This window comes from Lonchura striata, chromosome 8 (genome assembly GCF_046129695.1).
Source record: "Lonchura striata isolate bLonStr1 chromosome 8, bLonStr1.mat, whole genome shotgun sequence".
In the NCBI taxonomy this organism is placed as follows: Eukaryota; Metazoa; Chordata; class Aves; order Passeriformes; family Estrildidae; genus Lonchura; species Lonchura striata.
Genome location: NC_134610.1, coordinates 11,337,473 through 11,356,001, shown reverse-complemented (window position 1 = coordinate 11,356,001; position 18,529 = coordinate 11,337,473). Strand labels below are relative to the sequence as shown.

The 18,529-nt window shown below is 37.7% G+C and overlaps 1 protein-coding gene across 1 annotated transcript in view; it reads left to right on the top strand.

Annotated features, from left to right (window-relative positions):
• SLC49A4 (solute carrier family 49 member 4) overlaps positions 1 to 18,529 on the top strand; it is a 70,874-nt gene that overhangs the window by 11,142 nt on the left and 41,203 nt on the right. The window contains exon 2 of the mRNA XM_031505445.2: positions 8,895 to 8,988. Coding sequence (XP_031361305.2) covers positions 8,895 to 8,988 — 94 coding nt within the window. The remainder of the gene's footprint in view (positions 1 to 8,894; positions 8,989 to 18,529) is intronic.

Below are 18,529 nucleotides of genomic sequence, written 5' to 3'. Positions count from 1 at the left end.
GGTGTCCTGCTTAGCAGATGCACTAGGCAGTATATAATGTAGCTGCCAATCCTTGCTGCATGGTTGCTTCTTGATTCTCTGCTGAGGCAAAACAAAATGCCTCTGTACTTCTTAAAAAGAAGAGTTGCATGCACCATTGAGTGGTGTGAGTAAGTACTATCAAGGTAACAACAGAACACCTTCCCTGGTAGATATGTGTAAGAGGGATTGGTTTTGCTCTCGGTTGCCACAGGTAAGGCTCTGTAGTTAGTGGTGTGGTAATTGAGCTTGCTCTGGTAATTGCCTGTGCAATTGGGAGTCCTTGAAAGGAGTGGAAAAAGAAAAGAAAGTGCTTCCCACCCCTTGTGTGGTGCTGTAAGCACTTAAGTTGTTGGTGTTCTTGTCAACTTGTTAGTGACCTCCTTTCTTTAGCTTCAGAGTTAGTGAGGAGGTTCAGCCGCCAGCTGCATTATTGGCCATTTTTGTCAATTGCTCTGCATCTCTCTCTTTGTACGCACTAGCACGTGCCATTATGTAGATTTAATTTTATCAAATAGCAAAGATGGATTCAATGATTCACCTAAATGTTCATGTTTTATTAGATACTGGTGTTGAGAGTAGAAAGCAGCTAACTGTTGTGAGAGAAGAAAGAACAATCCATACAAGTGTTTGTTAATGTCACAGATTTCGGAAGTACTTAAATAGCTCTCTTTTGTTGTATCCCAGCACTGCACTCACCTCAGGTGAAGAGAAAACCTGATTTAACAGACTTTCTAATACTAATGGTGAGACTGGCTCCTGTTTCCCTGTGTTCATAGCCTGAATAAACAACAGGAGAAAAAGGGGAAGCAGAAGGGAAGTGGCTTGCCCAATTTCATATGGTGTGTTTAGAGATGCAGGTCCTGCTGCCCCAGGCCAGTGCTCTCTTCTCTCAGAGATGCTCTGCAATTAGGAGAGGTTCATTGCACTTGGATTAGTTGCAGATAAAAGGGATGCTTTCTGCAGTAAAATGTGTAATAACAATAATTGGCTAAAATAATTGGTCTCCTTTGAAACCAAGAAACGTGTTATTAATGAATAGGAGAAATTTTAATAAAGGGTCTAAAACTGATTCAAAAATCATCGTTTTGATCTTCAGGCAAATACCATTCAGCTCAGCACTTTGTTTATCTGCTCAGGCAAAATGTCAGCCTCTGGATTGCTGAATAGAATTTACAGCACTTGTATAAACTTCCAATGCAGATTTCTAATTTACATATTTTGCCTTTTTTCCCCATTGTTGATGTTAAACTGCTAGAATGCTTCAAAATCTTTCACTGCCATGTGGAAGGAAGCTTCATTACTTGTAAGCTACCTTTTTGCATATCTGAAAGCTTAGATTAAGCCTGTTCAGTTCTCAAAACCAAGACTTTTTTATTTACAGTACCAGACTTTTAAATTGCTGCACAAACTCTGAAATATTGCTTTGTATTTACGTGTGTAGTGTGTCACCAACCATCGTTAAATCTGTGGTAGTGGAGCCACTGTGTAAAGAATTTGCATTATTAAGTCTGTAATAACTAAATGTAGAGGAGTAGAGAGCGGGAGAATTAAGTAATACTTTCCTTGATGTATTTTTGGAGATTGATTATGTGCTTGCCTAATACGCTGGGATCATGTTAAAAACAGTATAGGTCCACTGTTCACATGGGCTTGGCTTCATCCATGCAAATGAGATAAAAGCACCCTGCAGCCTCTTGAAGTGGTAGTTTTAGCTTGTTGTTCTTTCTAACAGGTGCAGTCAAGTTATTGTATCTAGAGTAAACAGAAAAATAAGGACTTTAATATGCTTTAAAGAATGTTGGGGAGGGGTGTGTGTGGAGAAGAATAAAAATAACTTAAAAACAGAAACAGTATTTACAATACAAACCAGAAGCAAGCTGTGTAATTAAAGTGTGTACTTAAGTGTCTTGGTTTCCTTACAGTTGGGGTGCACGTAAAACAAGATGCAGTAGCTCAGGAATTGTGGAGTGGTTATGTCATTGTCATAATAGCTCTCAATTGCATTCTGTTTAGTTTTGTTTCTCACAATTATGTTCTGTCAGCTTCCATATCTGTTGTAGTGGTTATATGTGTTCAGTTATCTCCCTCATGATGAGTGTCTTCTCTGTGAAACACTTGACAGGCTAAATTTTGTGCTTTGAGTCTCTGAGCTATATTGTGTTTTTTTACAAAATTCTTAACTAACCTCAGAATTTGGGAGGGATACCCTCTTTACAAGGATGCACATGACCATATTTATGCAGAGTGTATGTTCGTCACCTGAGAGATACACTGGAAAAAAGAAAGCATATTGGCCCTCATGCTTTCAGTTTGCACACAGCCTTGCTATGTCTGTCCAACAAGTGCAAGTGGCAGAGATGACTTTGGGTCAGATCTGGTTGTTGGCGCCCATCTCTCTTCCTCATTTGGCAGGGACTTTCCTGTGGGTTCCCCCCATCTGTGGTGATGACACTTCTGGGATGTTGGCTCTGCTGAAATTCTGACCTCCATGAAAAAGTTTTTTCAAATCACAGGAACCATTTTACTTCAACTTGTTGTGTTTGTGTACAGTTTGCTTTCTCAAATCTAAATTTTGCAAGTGAATCCATTTATATAGAAATGTCAAACTCCTGCTGATAGCCTTGCTGTTAACTGGGCAGCAATTGTTGACAGATTCTGTTGCAACAGCTGTAAGATGCTATAAAGAGAAATTGCCCCTCTGAAGATCATTACCTCCTATGTCTACATTTCAAGAAATTTCTAGTATATATTTCATATAAGTATCTCAATCTGCCAACTGTTCATGTCAGACAGAAATTGGAGCAGTGTCAGGTAAAATCTGCCCTGCAACCTTCCACTGAAAAGTAGAACTGGACTGTGCTGTGGATTAGCACAGGAAAAGATCTTCTTGTGCCCTAGACAAGGCTGAGGGTTGAAATGTAGCTCTGGGTTTAAATTTATTTCAGGCAGGTTCTGTATGATAGAGCTTGGTTCTTACATTTTGATGCCAGAAGGATGCTTTCACCTGTCTTGCAGAATGTTTAAATTGAGTTACCTTCATTTTCAATCAGAAAAAAAAGTACTCAGGTCCTAAATCTTTCCAGTTGAAATTGGGATGCTGTCTTGGCAGTGTACATAAAGCCAGGGAAATGAATGGAAGCACTTGGCTTCGACTTATTTTAAAAACAGAGGTTTGGAATGGGGCAATAACAGAAGCATCACCCTCAAGTACTTGGAGAGAAAGGGAGGTCCAGGTTGTGCTTAATAGCACCCAATTATAGAAGCAGCAATTAATAGCACCAGTGATATATTGGCCTTCAAAATAGGATTAGAACATGCTGTGAATGGTGCTGATAACACCATGGTGGTGGGCTCAATCACTGTATGGGCCATTCACTTAAGAGTTGGACTCAATCCTTGTGAGTCCCTTCCACCTCAGAATTATCTGTGAATCTGTAATTTTGGATTAGCTACACATGACATAGTAGTTGTTCTCTTTTGCATGCAGTGTTTGTATTTGGTTCCTAGTTTTTATTGATGCTATTCTTGAGAATGTATTTATTTTCCATTGAGTTTCCAAACACAATTTATGCCACTCTGCAATCAAGTGCCTTTGTGGAATCTGAGGCAGGCCCAATATACTGACTTTTCAAGTTTATTCCATGTGTTAGCAGAAAGACTGGGACCACATCTCAGTTATGAAGTATTTTTATATCAATGAAAAGGTTCTGTTCTTTTGAAAATTGTATTGCTTGATGCAAGGATGGCTCTTCTGAAAGAGGATTGCCACTTATCCTCCTTAATGGCTGTAGTCAATTTGGCAAAGAGCAGGCACAATGCAAGTTTTATTTCCTGTGTTTAGTAGAAAGCAAATTTTTTTGGTATTTTAAGCATGGCAAAGATAATTGATGCTATGAGAGTAAATGTTGCAGCTATTAGTATAATTTTGCTAGAATTACTTTAAAAATCCAAAGATTTCTGGAGAATGGCATGTTTTTGCAGTGCTTTCAGGATTCCCTGATAAAGGGAGCTGTTTAATTAAGCCTTCTAAAAATTATAGCTAAATGTATAGGGATACATTAAGAAGGGAGAAAAGCAGACCCATCATATGAAATAGAGAATTGGTATCCAGCAAAGAAACCCATTTAAAAATAAGGCGAGCGATAAGGAGGGCATTTAAACAAGACATAAAAATAATTCCAAGTCCAGAGAAAAATTGTGGAAGACTTGGAACTCAGTACTTTACTTACTGAACCTAAATGTAAATATTGTTTTTTATAGGTTAATTTCATAGAAGAAAACATGCAGGAACTGTGGTTTGTTTTGTAAAGAAGGGCAAAACAAGAGCATCTTTGAATTTACTTTAAATTGGGAGGAAAAGCACAATTTAACAGTGATTTGTTGAAATAGCTAATGCAGTTGGTGAGTTTTAAATTTCCTGGTGTGTGTGGACCAAGACAGACTTTTACATTCTATTTTCTCTTAGCTAGATATGTTTTAGGCAAAATTATAGGGAAGTCAAGCAAATGCTCTCAGTTCAATGTCAGTAGGAGCAATTTGTGCTTTCAGCCTGGTCTTTAAGTGCGAAAAAGTGCAGGAGGCTGATGTCACTTGTTTCTACTCAGAGCCTTGCTGTGCTTGGTATTTGTGAGAACTGACTTTAGTATCTGCAGGGGAGGTTAGGAAGCCCCTCAAATGTTACTGCATCTAAGAGCAGGGTGTGTGAGCTGTATGAGGGAAACCACTGCTGCCACGCCAGGGGAAGGGCTGAATCAGCAACCTTTCCCCTGGCCAAATTTCTATTTGAAAAAAAGGGAGACAGGTGAAAACTTGTCTGTTCTGCCCATCCAAGTGGGATTTCCCCTAGGATGAATGCTTCATTGTAGGGGGGAACCAAACTCAAACGATGTGTGCCATGTGTGTGATGCTCTGAGCTAGGAGCAGCTGCTTGCAGTGCTCTGTGGCAGTAGTGGGGAACTGAGGGAGCTGCTGTGCTGGGCTCAGGAACCAGTTAATCACATTCTCCTGGTGAATGACAAACTAATTGTTGGAATGAGAATAACAGTGTCGTTTGTTAAGTTTTTTATTAAACTGGGCATAACAACTCACTCACTGGGTTACAAGTCAGTAATGTGGGGCGTGGGGCAATGCATTTTCTTTTCATATACTTTGAAAAGCATCTTGAAAGTAAGGCATGCTGAAGGAGTTGTGGGGGATGAGCACCCATGTCCTGGATGCTCTTGCTTGATGTTGCTGGAGGGAGCTGAAGAGCAGCTGGTGCCACTGGCAGCTGCTGCCCCCACGCTGCAGTGTGGTGGGGTTCTGCTTGTGCTCTGTGTTGGGCTGTGAGTGATGGGGGATTGTGTCTTGAGAGTTTGTTAAGTCTGTAATAGTGGCCAGAGTTTGGACACAGTTGTTTTAAAAAGAAATATGAAACAGCAAATGCAGCATTGACTGCTGAAGTCATAAAGCAGATGGTGTTATGAGCCACAGGAGGGTTAAACAGTTGAACAATATCGACTGTTACACTCATAAATGATAATTAAAACATCCTTTTTATTACTGACTCAATTTCTGCTGCTAGCTTGGACTTTTCCGTTGCTGTCAATGAAGTTTGGCTGTTCTGAAGAAGGCCATAGTTTGCTCAAGAGCCACTGCCACCTGTGGGGCCCAGGAACCTCCTGCAAGAGGAGCACGGGAAGGAGCAGCTAAGGAGACAGGGTGTAAAGAACACAAAACTTTAACACTGGCAGAAAATCTTGATTAAAGGAAATTCTTCCCCTTCCAGCCATGTGTCAGAAACCTCTGATAGAAAGGAATAGAAACTGAATGATGGATTTTAAGAAGCTGTACCCTCCTCCCTCCCTCCAATTACTGCTTGCATTTACAGGGTAGAATTAATGAAGTTAATTACATCTAGAGAAAATGTCTTGGTTGAGTGAATTACTTAGATCTTTTAAAGTAGAGACATAATTTTCTGCAAGGTTCACAGGCTGTTTTTCAAGCTTGGTTGGTTACTTTGGTTTATAGTCCCCATGATGCATGGTTGCTATCTTAAGCACTCTGGGGTGCACCTCTTAGAGTAATACAAGATGTCAAATTCAATATAGCAACAACTGCAGCATTCAAAACAAAAATACTGAAATAAATAAAAAGACTGGCTTCTGACAAAGATGAAAAAGAGTTAAAATGTAAGGCAAAATAGCAAGGTGAGGTGCTTACAGAGTAAGACTATATGGTATAATTAGCAAAGAAAATGTCTAATATGCTGCTTGTCTGACAGTCTTTTGTTCACTTGGGTGTCATAATTTTCAGCATGGAGCATTAACCGAAGGAATTTTCAGGGATATGTTTACATGTTAAGGTGGAAACAGAAAAAAAGGACAAAGAATAATCTGGGCAATCAAAACATTTTAAAGGGATACCTTACAGTAAATACTATTCAAGATTAGGACTTCAAAGAATGAAGAGATCAGGCATACATGATTGTGAAGCTTTAATAGATAATTTTACTTTAAAATTATCTGACATATGCGGTTGGCATTAAAGATAGACCTGAATTTAAAGCTGGAGGCAAGCTTCAGCATCTAATTATTTTTTTACCAAATTGCATGTTGGAGTTTTTTTTAAGGGAATTTTTGTGAGATTTAATTTAAAACTTTCTTGGTTTATATATATTTTGGTTTAGGGATTTTCTTAAAAATTAGAAGTCAAGTAAGAGTTTTTTCTATGGAAACACTCATTTTATGTCTTGTGATTTAAATTTAAATTTCTGTTTCTCATTTACAGCTGTGTCCTGGGCTTGCCCCTGGCTTGCATTTCAAGCAAGGCTCCATGAGCAACACCCTCCATGTTGTCTTTTTCCTTGTGTCTCTTGAAAGGCAGAATGCACTGTGTTTTGTGAAATGTAGTTCAAAAGAGCCTAGTTTACATGGAAAATAAGGTGGTGTGTATATTACTAGAGCTTCCCTGAAAAATTTCGATAACATTTTCCAATGGAAAACTTCAGATTCTTCAGATAAAAGATTTGTATTTCAATTTTCCATCAATAAAATTCCAGTCTTTCCAGCATACAAATTTTCATTCTACACAAAAACAGTGCTAACAAAGATTAATTTCCAAGAAGAAAAGGCAGAAGCATCACGTATGCAATGCAGATATGCACAATTGCCCCAGCACAGCACAGGCACTGTGGCAATGTGGAGTTAAACGTCGCATGAAGACTCGTGGTGGCCTAGCAAACATGGGACCATGAAGGGTTTGAACAGCCATATTAAATGGGAATTTATTCAGGGCTCTGTGAACACACTTGAAAAACCAGTTTAACAGCAGCATTTGCTGGTTAAGCACAGTCAAGCAGCTAAGCTGGAGGAGGCATTGGGAAATTGTACCAGGAAAGAAATATTTTTGGCTGATATTTCTTCAGGGATGTGAGGTATCCTTTGGAGCCACATTGCTGCTGCTGGCATTCCTTGTGTTAATGACTGAGCCTTACCAAAGGAAGTCTCACTTCCATTTCAGAAAACCTGCAACTTAACTTGCTTATTTTTGTTTGGGTTGTCTTGGGCTGTGCTGGTTGATAAAGGAACTTGTCTTTGGTTTGGTTTGTGCAGTGTCCTGCACCAGGAGTTGCATGCCCGTGAGTGATGTTCATTAAGAACTGTGACAAAATTATGAGCAGAATTAGGTCTCACCCAGTAAAATCACATTTTAGTAAAATACATGAGACAAAATATTTAATGCAATTATTGCATGAATTGTACTGATTACAGGAGTCACTAACAGAGGGAGCACTTCTCTGAAAATAGGCAGCTTTAGAAAGAATCAAAGTTGTTTGTTTGATAGGTGACTTATCAATCTTACTATGGTTCTTTTACCATCTGTATTTTGGGTAATTACTAGTTTTACCTAAATGTTAAGGGTATTACATGTTTGTCATCACTAATAATTTTTATTATTTTCTACTAAGAACGTGGAAGCCCTTTATTTGCTATCTGTTGCTGTGAAATTGTCTTGAAATTTATAATTTCACAGATGCAGACTCTCTCTGTGTTCTTTTAATTGTGAGTATTCATGATTTTGGTGTTCTGCAAGGTTCTGGAGCTTAAGCCCCTCAGCTGTCAGTCACTGTTCTCTGCTGCTGATGGAAACACCTTAACAGCAGCAAACAAACTGCTGGCAAAAGGAATTGCAGCACAAAGATAAGGTTGTTTCTAATCTAAGCGCTTCTCAGTTGAAAATTGCATAAGGAAAAAATATATTCAAGGAATCAATCAATTGTGGCTTTTTTCTAATGTACGATATTTACAACCTCTGACAATTGGAGCTGAGAGCAGCAAAAATCTGCCCTAATTGCAAGGACTGCAAAAAAACACTTGCACTTTTTTTTTTTTTTCCCTGAGTAAACGGTTGTTTTTTTTGGGATGAAATGCATAACTGCATTATGAAAGAAAACAATAACAGTGCTGTGTCTGTGCTTGTTAAGTGGTTGGAGAAGAATGAACAAGTCCAGATTTTTCTTTGCATCTGCCTAGATTTCAGATAACACAGTAGAGCATGTTCCCCAATGCCTCTTATTCTAGAGGGAATACTGTACATTTTGATGATACTTTTATTACTACTTTTCACTTTCAAATATGTCTGTAAAGATTTTGGATACACTCCTGTGCATTACTATGCCAAGAGTAAGCTTTTGTAATTCTGGAGTGTAACTGTAGAAAATAACTCAGGATTTCAAAATGTGTCTGGAATTTATATCAGCACCAAAGTGCTTATGATTTGAAAGAAATGTGTTATTTCTGTGAAACTGCATGTAAATATATATATTTCTTTTAATGTTTCTTTTGCAACATTACTGATTTAACTTGTAAAATACTGTTATTTTTTCATCTTAGGTCTGAGGGTAACAGTGTTACTAACATCATCCCTTATGGTATTGGGATCTGGCCTGAGATGTGTTCCAGTTTCAGACCTAGAAATTAGGAAAAAGTAAGTGAATTAATTATTTTTAATATACATATTTTATTCTTTCTGCTAATATAATTTTTGTTGCTACTACAAAGAAATGTTAGTACAAATTTTCTGTATGAAGTTGATATATCAAATGTTTGTTGTGTGGCCGTGAGTGTACATGCTTCTTTGCTTCTTAAATGGATTTTTCTAGTCCTTCTTCTCCATAGTATCTGAAGATCAGAAAACCCTTTACAAGCTTGAGTTAATTTAATCTTACCCCGTCCTGCATAACTAATATTAATCTGCTTTGCAAATAAGGAACTAGAGATTTAGCAACATTCAGAAACTGGCCCAAGATCACACAGGGAGCCATGCCTCAACCCCCCAAAATAAGTAATTTGTATGCAGATGTTAAATAATTAGTTAATTTTCTCATACTGAATGTATGGGATCATGCCGTGAGACAGATGAATTTGTGCAAAATGGCTTTTTTCATGTAGTCTCTTCTAGTCCATGTTTCAAAGTATCCTTGGACTTTCTCTGCAGTGAAGTGATTATCTGCTGTACACATGCCCTTTATGAATTTGTGATAGAAACAGATTCTTTCCTAAAAATCCCGCAAACCAAACAATTGAATTGTTTCGTCAACATATCCTGAATCTAGGAATCATCGGTAAGTACAGCAGTGGTGCTCGTTTTGTACAGCCAGGGAACATGGATCACTTGTTCACTTAACTTTCTTTTGCCTCTTAGTGTGAAGGAGGTGGGAGTATGTAGGCATTACTACTCTTTCCTGCTACTTTGAAAAAGCAGCAGCACTGGTTCTTTGCTACTTATGCTTGCATAATATGTAAACACTAAGGAAAGATCTTACAAATAAAATGTTTTATGTGGGTTGGCTTTTTTTCCCCTGGAGTTCTAGTCAGCTTGAATTCTACCATGCAGTCTTGATATTATTTGGGTTGTGGGTTTTTTTTTTTTTTTTTTGTGTCAGGTATGAAATAATGGAATTCCAGTTCTTAGGTACTTAGTGAGCATATAAGGAAGCACTCAATGTGCTCCTCATGTTAATTGCCTAGTGTTGCCCATTCTGACAGAGTCTTCAAGGACTCTGTAAGCAGGGCAGGCTGAACTAACCATATTGTGCTACTCTTCACAGGGACCCTTTTGAGGAAAGTGTACTGTCTGCATGGCCAGGAAGAGCTGCCCTTATTTTACCCTTGGTTTACATTTTCTTAAAATGTCAAGGGGTGCTCGATATTCAGTTTGTTCATTCTCATCAGTCTTGGGTTAAATATCAATAGCTTTTAAATGGGACACATGGCTTAAATGCAATGAAATGTGGTGTTTTACGTAGATTTTCATTAATGATGTATACAGAAGACATGTGCTGCTCTAGGCTTTACCAAAACAAGGATGAAGACTATAAATACCTGGGAAGATGAAAATTCCCAGGTGAGATTTGGATGTGAGGTATCATTTGGGGAGTGGGAAGGAGAGTTTCCACCTTTAAGTATGATTTTCCAGTGTAGCTGCAGAAAGCAGGCCTAGGAAGGAAAACAATGAAATACATAACTAAGGAGAAACTTTCAAGGAACAAAGAAAGACTGTGGACTCTATAGTCTGATGAGTTAAAATTTATTGAAAACTATATAGGGGAAAAAAAGAGTATGGGCAGAATACTGATGGAAAAGTTTAATAATCATATATTGATGCTGTGAAAATATGTATCATCTCCAGCTGAAACTGATAAATTTGCCTACTTATGCTACTCCCAAAAAATAAATTTGTTAGAATTGTGGCTCTAAATGAGGAAGTATCTTAATCTTTTACAGAGTTTGATTAAAAAATCTACCAAGAATTAATTATGTCCAACCATGAGAAGCAAAAGACTGGTTTTCAGTGAAGTTTTGTGAGGCTTTGTAAATAATTGTACAATGACTGTGTAATGCTATACCATGTAACTGCCATTGTTTTTTGGGTTAAGGCTTAAGGCCAGTTTTCATCCATTATTTGAAGTGTGATACTAAATAAAATAATTTTTTTTTGAGATGAGCATTATTGCTTGATGCATTAGCCACAACTGGCTGAGCACCAAATTATGCACTTATTCTGAATGTGTACTTGTGTTAATACAACAATTTGAATGTTACAGAGCCTGTCAGAGGGACGAGATCACATGCAACCTAATTGGAAGCATCTCAGAAGCCTGTGTAACTGGAATTTATTTAAATGTTTTTGTGTGTTTTGTAGTGTGTTCCTTCAGCCTGAGAATAATCTGTGGGAATATGGTGAAGATTTCCATAGGACAATTCTGTCTGAGTTAATATACATAAAATTATAAAAATGTTCATGAAGTTTGTAAGGCTTAGATTGGGGGTTTTGTACTTTGTAGCAGTCTCTGCTCCCTAAGCTCTTGTGATTAACATTAAGGAGAGCTACTAAAGCCCACCACCTATCAGAGCAGTCATAGACTGGCATTTAATCCTGGCTGCTTTATGCTCCTTATCTCAAACAGACCTGTAAAATCCAGTGTATTCTTAATCTCCTTTCTAGGCCATAATTATTCTTTTGGTTGTAGTGTGTAATATCAGACAAAGACCATGCCCAGTCCTCCAAGCCGTGTTTTAAACACGGACCTTGACCTCTCTTTTTGCTACATTTGATGCCTATGCATATGAGGGAAAATTCAAGTTGCACATTTCATTGTGTCTCTTGAAGCAGCTGTGAATTTTCTATGGTGAATTTTTGTTTTCTGCCAGTGTGTGACCTAAAATTTTACTGGAAATCCATGCCAGAACTGCATAAATTCCATACAGGCAAAGTGGGAGTACATAGTGAAAATGTTGAAGTGTGAACTTTCATGTCAGATGGAGGATCCATCCTTTACATGGACCAATAAAGTCCCTCTCATGTACACATATGCTTTTTACCTGTTTCCCTCCCCAGCCCAGTAACCTATGAGGTTAATGAGTCTATCATACAAGGACATTAAAAAGAATTTTTCTTATATACCACGTGCTTCTGAGTTTGTCAGATGTGCCAGATATATGACTGTACATTTGACCCCAAATTTATTATTCTTTTAAAAATGTTATTCAAACTTCATTTGCCACACCTGTTTATATGTTTACAGTTAGTATACATTATATAGAACATAAAGGAAAAAAGATGTTACCAAATTGTACCTTTCCTGAATCTTCTTCCCTTCCCTGGAGGTTACCAGAACATAACTAGTGCTTTTTTGCCTACATTTTGTCCAGTCCTTTCCGTTCTGACACCTGCTTGTCATCGCGTAAATATTTTCATTGGACTTTTTTAGGATTTGATTATTTTATCCTGAACATTAACATTACCGGGAGGCCATTTTTTTATAGACTAAATCAGAGTTGATTTTTTCCCTTCCACATTGCACTTCATATTTACCTTGTATTTTGTGTTTATGAATAGATTTACATACATCTTAGATCTTAAATCTAGGCAAAAAACTGTACGAGCTGAAATGTGCAAAAGAAGGAAATAAAATTAAGAAATCAGCTCACAGCCCTAAAACTTTGGCTTTTAAGACTGTGTGATGTAAGGCTTCTTAAAATGTTTTGAAAGGCAGGATAATTAGAGACATGGAAGTAAAGGATGTAACACAATTTGTCATTTGTATTGAACACATTAATTAAGCAATTTATTAGAACGTCTTACGCTGTGGGCTGGTAGTGTTTGTCCTTCACATTAGATTTCACAACAGAAAAGTACTTATTGAGGACCTTGAATCATGGCAGTGAGAGGATGGATGCTCCTTGGCAGTAAGTGCCATTAAAATGTTTGTTGGGAATCCAGCAAAATAGCACAGAGGATTACAGTGGAAACAGAGAGGTTGTTTACACAGTCATTTATAGGAGACACAGGTAGATCCTGTAAAGCATCTTTTTGTTAATATTACCAGTTTTTAGGATTTTGAATATTTCTCTTTTATATATATATATTGTTGTGAACTCTTTCCTTTACTACATTTGAAGATTCACTCTTAGCACATCTTTGGTACGTTTTGTTTCTATTAGCTACTTGCAACCCAGTTTGTATTTTACTCTTGTTGGCCTTACCCTTTAATAATTCCACATTTTCCCTTTTCTGTTGCTTAAAGCCTAAAGAATTAATGGCATCATTTGTTTTTTTTTTTTTCCCTGATCTTGGCTGCCATAAGCCACCATTCTTATGCATGAAAAATGCAATGGAGCATCTTGGAATAGGTTGTTTCAGTAAAGGAAATACATACTAGGATTCCTATATTCTCTGGTAATACTGAACACAGTTCTGTGCTCAAAAAACCCAAAACAATCCAAATTGGAGCATCTGTGGAGAAGAGGAATTAAAGTGTTCTGGGAAATGAGAAGAGCCTGTTAGGAAAGGATGGTAGATAAATTAGCCTTTAAGGAATGAAGACAGAGTGTGCTGAGTGTTTTGTGCTCCCTACCTCAGTGGGGAAGAGAAATGAAAAAAGGATTTAATCTAAAGTGAGGGTCTGGGAGTAGAAAGATGAATAAACACACCTGTTTGTGTGCTGTAGCTCAGCAAGTGGAGGGGGAAAACATTAAGACTGAGCACTTGCCTGGTGCTTTTGGTGCTGATTTGTGCTGCAGTGCTAGAGGGAAGGCTGAGTTGGATTAATCTGTGGCATCAGAAAAATAGGAAAGTGAGGAAAAAAGGAAATGGGTCATTCATGAGTAGGTTCATATGGGGGATACTTATTTTTTATTCCTCTGTAATGTAGCAGTTTATCTAGTTTTTATTACTTCCACCAGCTTCATCTTGTACACAGAGGTTATTATTTTAACCTCTGCTCCAAAGTATTTGTTTTAGATTAGAGGTCCTGTGTTCTTAAGTGGTTATGATTTTTTCCAGCTTTTCTTATTTGTTGATGGTAGTGGGGGGTGACTTAGTGTCCCTCTGGCTGCCCAGTGGTCCCTCCTGCCACTGCTCTGCCACATGTCCTGAGATGCACCAGCAGCTTCTGATCAGCTTGCGGGGCAGCCAGATGGGTTTCTCCTTCAGCTGGATCAGCCCTAGTGGAAAAAGGAGATGACTTGACAGCTCTGGTCCTAAAGGCTCTTTTTCTTTTGCTCCTGTCCTGGACTTTGGCCATGGCACTGTGGGTGTCATCCACCTGCAGCCAGAATGCCTGCTGAATTAGCAGTTTACAGCCCCTGTGTAAATAAATTCTTGGAGTACATTAGAATAAACTCGGAAAGGGCTTGGCATTGCAGCAGTATTTAGTGGGCAGTACTTCTCCAAGGCCTCAGTTAGTGCAAGCATGTTCTTGGAGGGTACAGAATTTATATTCTCTGTGGGATATTTAGCTTCATCTCATATAATAGCAGGTGGTATCCTTAACTGTAGAACACTTTTATTTTTTAATCATACTGAGCTCTTTGCCTTAGTTTGTGACTCATATTATGGTGGCTAATTTCTGTCCTTCAAGAATTCATATTAATTGAATTTATATTGAAGTTGCTGCATTATAATCAAAACACCCTCCTGCTCTTTCACTTGCTTAAGAAAAATTATTCAGGAATATTAAAATTGTTTATCTACTTCCTTAATTTGCTGCATCACCTGTGCACTTCTACTCTTTTACTAAAAAATCCTACTTAGGACCTCTTTTGTACTAAGTAATCTTAACCAGCTTTCTCCCTCAGCCAGTCCTGGTGCACTTCCCTGATAATTTTTTTCAGTATGTTTTGCCTCATTAGCCCATAATGTAATTGCCTACTTCATGTTTACAATGTTGTGTACTTTGGGTCTGTTCGTATTTGATGAGCATGTCCTCGATTAGTGTTGCTTTAAATACTTCTTTTAGTAATGGGTTTGTGAAGTTGGTTAGTTTTAAAAGAAAAACAAGAAAACAGAACTTAATAAAAAAGCCCCTCAGCTTTGACTTTATGTGCCCTTATCTTTCAAACCTGGATAAAGTAATGAAGACCCCCCCAAGCTGTGTGACAGGTTTGATGGCTGCACAATAACACAGTGGGAGGACGCAAGGGAATTTGTCACCACAGTGCCAGGAGGTCTCATTGTACACCCACCTCATCTCTTTCCTCTGTCAGGATGTGTGATGGACACCTCAGGCTCTTTGCCTGAGGTTGCTGCTTCCTCTCCTTGCAAACACTTGTCTCTCTCAGTAGGCTCTCAAAAATAAGTTTTGGAGTAACTCTGGTTTTCCAATCCTTTAAATTTAATCCCAAAACTCACTAGCTTTTAGACCACTGTAAATGTGTTTGCTATTTTCTTTAAGTGTGGGAGAAGAGACATGAGGCTGGGATGCCTGGGATGGAGATGCTGTGGTTCCTTCCAAGTCCACTCCCATAATGCTCTGACTGACTGTCAGAGGCCATGGCTCATACAGGGACAAAACATGAGCCTAATTCCTGATGGAAACAGCTAAATGTGCATTTCTAAGTTTTTATCTTTTCTTTTTCATTCTATTTCTGGAGATAATGTAGCAAACAATGACTCAGGCTTTCTGCTTGTAATAATATTTCTTACTGATGGGAGAAAAAATAGCCTTATATTATTCCACATATCAATGGTTGCATGAATCAAAAACAAGCTAAAAAATGTTAATGGCCTCAATCCATGAATATCCAGAAGGCAGAAAGCTTTTGTAGTATAAATATATCATTTAATGAAAATATTGAAAGGAAGTGCATTTCCATGAAATTCATCTATAGAATATTATTTTTAATAGATGAATTTATTGCTTTACCCGGAGGTATTTTTCTTTCCAGTCTTTTTCCAGACATAGAGCCTTGGTGTTCTCTCTTTGGGGTATAAACAAAACATCGTTTGCATTTGCCATACTCTGTAGCAGTGTATTGCAGTAAAGCATGAATTTGACCTCCCTAATTCTCTTTGCCCTAAAGGTGCCTGAAAAAGTTCCTCTTACTAGGAGGTTCTTTTGTTATATTTATTTTCATAAGTTTAAAGGGAAAGCTCTGTCCACTTCCAGTATCTTGATTGTGAAAAATCAGAAGTGGTTCTTGGCAAAACTAATGTTGGTTCCCTCTGAGGTATAATCAGTCTCCTAATATATAATGTGGGTAAATCCATGGCTTTTCATGTGCCTTTTTCTGGGCAAGCAGTTTGCATCACACGCCAGTACAGACACTCAAGAGTTGGAGGTATTTGCTTGCTTTGTTGCCATGTAGTGACACTAAGTTAAATAGCACTTCAAAAGTTCTCTGAAGTCCACCAGTGGAAGGGTCTCTTTCATTTGCTTCCAGGAGCTGCCACAATGAGCTAATCACTACAGAAACCTATTTGTCTTCCAAATTAGCAGGAGCTGAACAATCCACTAGTTTCAGTGAATGAAATTGTCAGGCATGTAAAAGAAATATTACCATCCGTTTCTATAAAACATCAACTTCTTTATCAGAATTGCTTTTTGCTTTAATTGTTAGGATCAACAGTTCATGTACTAACCTTTTCCACAGTAAGTGACTCACTGTAGCCCTGTCTTCCTGCAGAATAAGCACTCTCAGTGACTTTGTTGCTCCTCACACTTTGCCCAACAGTGGCAAAACTGAATTGCAGTTTATTTTTGTTGTATTGCATAGAAATTTCAAAAGTGACTAAGTGGTCAATTCTCATGGCAGTGAGTGGGAAAAGCATGGTAGAAGTTTCACAAAAAAAAAAAACTGAAAAGGTGAAATGCTTTTTCCATGCTTTGAATCAGGTAAAATAGTGATCCAACTTCTCCAGTCTTAGCCTTTCCAGAAAAAGTTCACTTAACATATATTAGAACTGAGCTTTGGATACTTATTTTAGTGTTGTGGGCTTTAAATCCATAGTATCAATAGTAATTTTTTGAGTAAGTAGTTCTCCTTCCAGTTGCCTTTTTTTCCCCATCTCAGAACAGAAACTAATGAGATTTGCTTTCATTTAAAATTCTCCTAAGTCCAGGCATTAGATACACAATGGTAGGAATACAAAATGTCTGGATTTTTTACCTAGAAAAAACACTTATGTTCTACACAGCTTTTAAGTAGCTTAACAAATCCAGTACCTGATGTGACTGTGACTATGCATGCAAAGTTTCAACTTGTACAAGGAGAAGAAGAAAAATAAAACTTGACTGTAAATGGAAGCTTTCCCATCTTAACTGTATGGTATTATCATCAGTCACTAGAATATTTTTCCTGTGTAATCTCACTTTTTTTCATACACAGTTTGCTCAATGATATTGTAATTCCAGCATTTATAGCCTTACATGGTTTTCTTTGTTGCTGCCTGTTAGGATATTCTAACAGTGACTGCAAGAAGTGAATAAGGCAGGTACAACCAGGTCAGTTCCTGATACTATTCTTCTCAAGGAAGTGGTGAAAACTTCATAATTAAAGTTATTTATAATGTGACTTGAAAAAAAAATTGGGAAAAAGGTGACAGTATAGTACAGTAAGAGTTTTTCTTCTCTAATTTCTGTTGCTGTATTTGAAGTGTCCCTTGTACTATATTTTTGCAGTTCAAAGGCCAGTTTAGGAACAAAAGTGATCCTTGTTTTGTGCAAAAGTGTGTGTGTCCATATGTATATTTTCTTAGATACATAGTGTATATATGTAAGTTAACTCATTACTGTGATGATCTGCCATGTGATATGTCACACTACCATTTACCATCAGTCCCCAAATTTCTTTTTTACTTTAAAAGGGCTCATAAAAAGCTCACATTCAATTGCAAATTACAAGTTTGACAGAGCACATAAATTCATTAGCAGGGAGTTCAGATGTGCAAAAACCTTGACATATCAAAATGAGTCCTGACCTGGTCACTGAGACAGTTAGAAACAAAATATTTTAGATAAATGTTTACTTCCCCAATTTTGCTTTAAGCTACAGTCATCAATTATTTTGTAAGTCGAGAATGAATATCTAGTGTAACTTTTTTCCAATTTTCTCTTTCATGATTGTGATTAAAAAGCCTTCTGCTCGTGTTATTTTCTGTCATTTGACCTCAATAGCTTTCTGCTTTTTGATACATGGAAATAATTAAATGATGATTGGATAAATAACACATCTGAAAACAGTGCTGGGAAAATAACAGATGAACATTACACTTGATAGTGCAATGAGACTGAAAAATGTTTTTCCATCTGGGTAAGATCCTGAGCTAAAGTTATCTTTTCATCCCTTTCCTCAGGAAAGAGAAAACTTGTTGTGCAGAATGAAATTGGAATAGTGATGAGGAAAATGCAGTTCCTCTTTGCACCTTTTCAGTAGCAGAAACAAGAAGAAAATCAGGGGATAACAGAAACAAACCTCTCTTGGTCTTGGAGCAATTTTTAGCACTGATGGTGTATGAGAGGTCTGAGACTCATGGGCTGTGAGACCAAAATCTAGTGCAGTGCTGATAAGATGTTGTAACAAACAGCAAAAAGGCACCAATACTGTTATGTTCATATTTCTGTGTCAGGTGGAGCAGCTGCTACATACATCTTCCAGAGCAGCAGCTTAGTAAATGCACTGAATTGCATTTTGAATCTCTCATCCCTGCCTCTCTGGGGAAATGAGTTAAGCATGTGCAGAAGAAC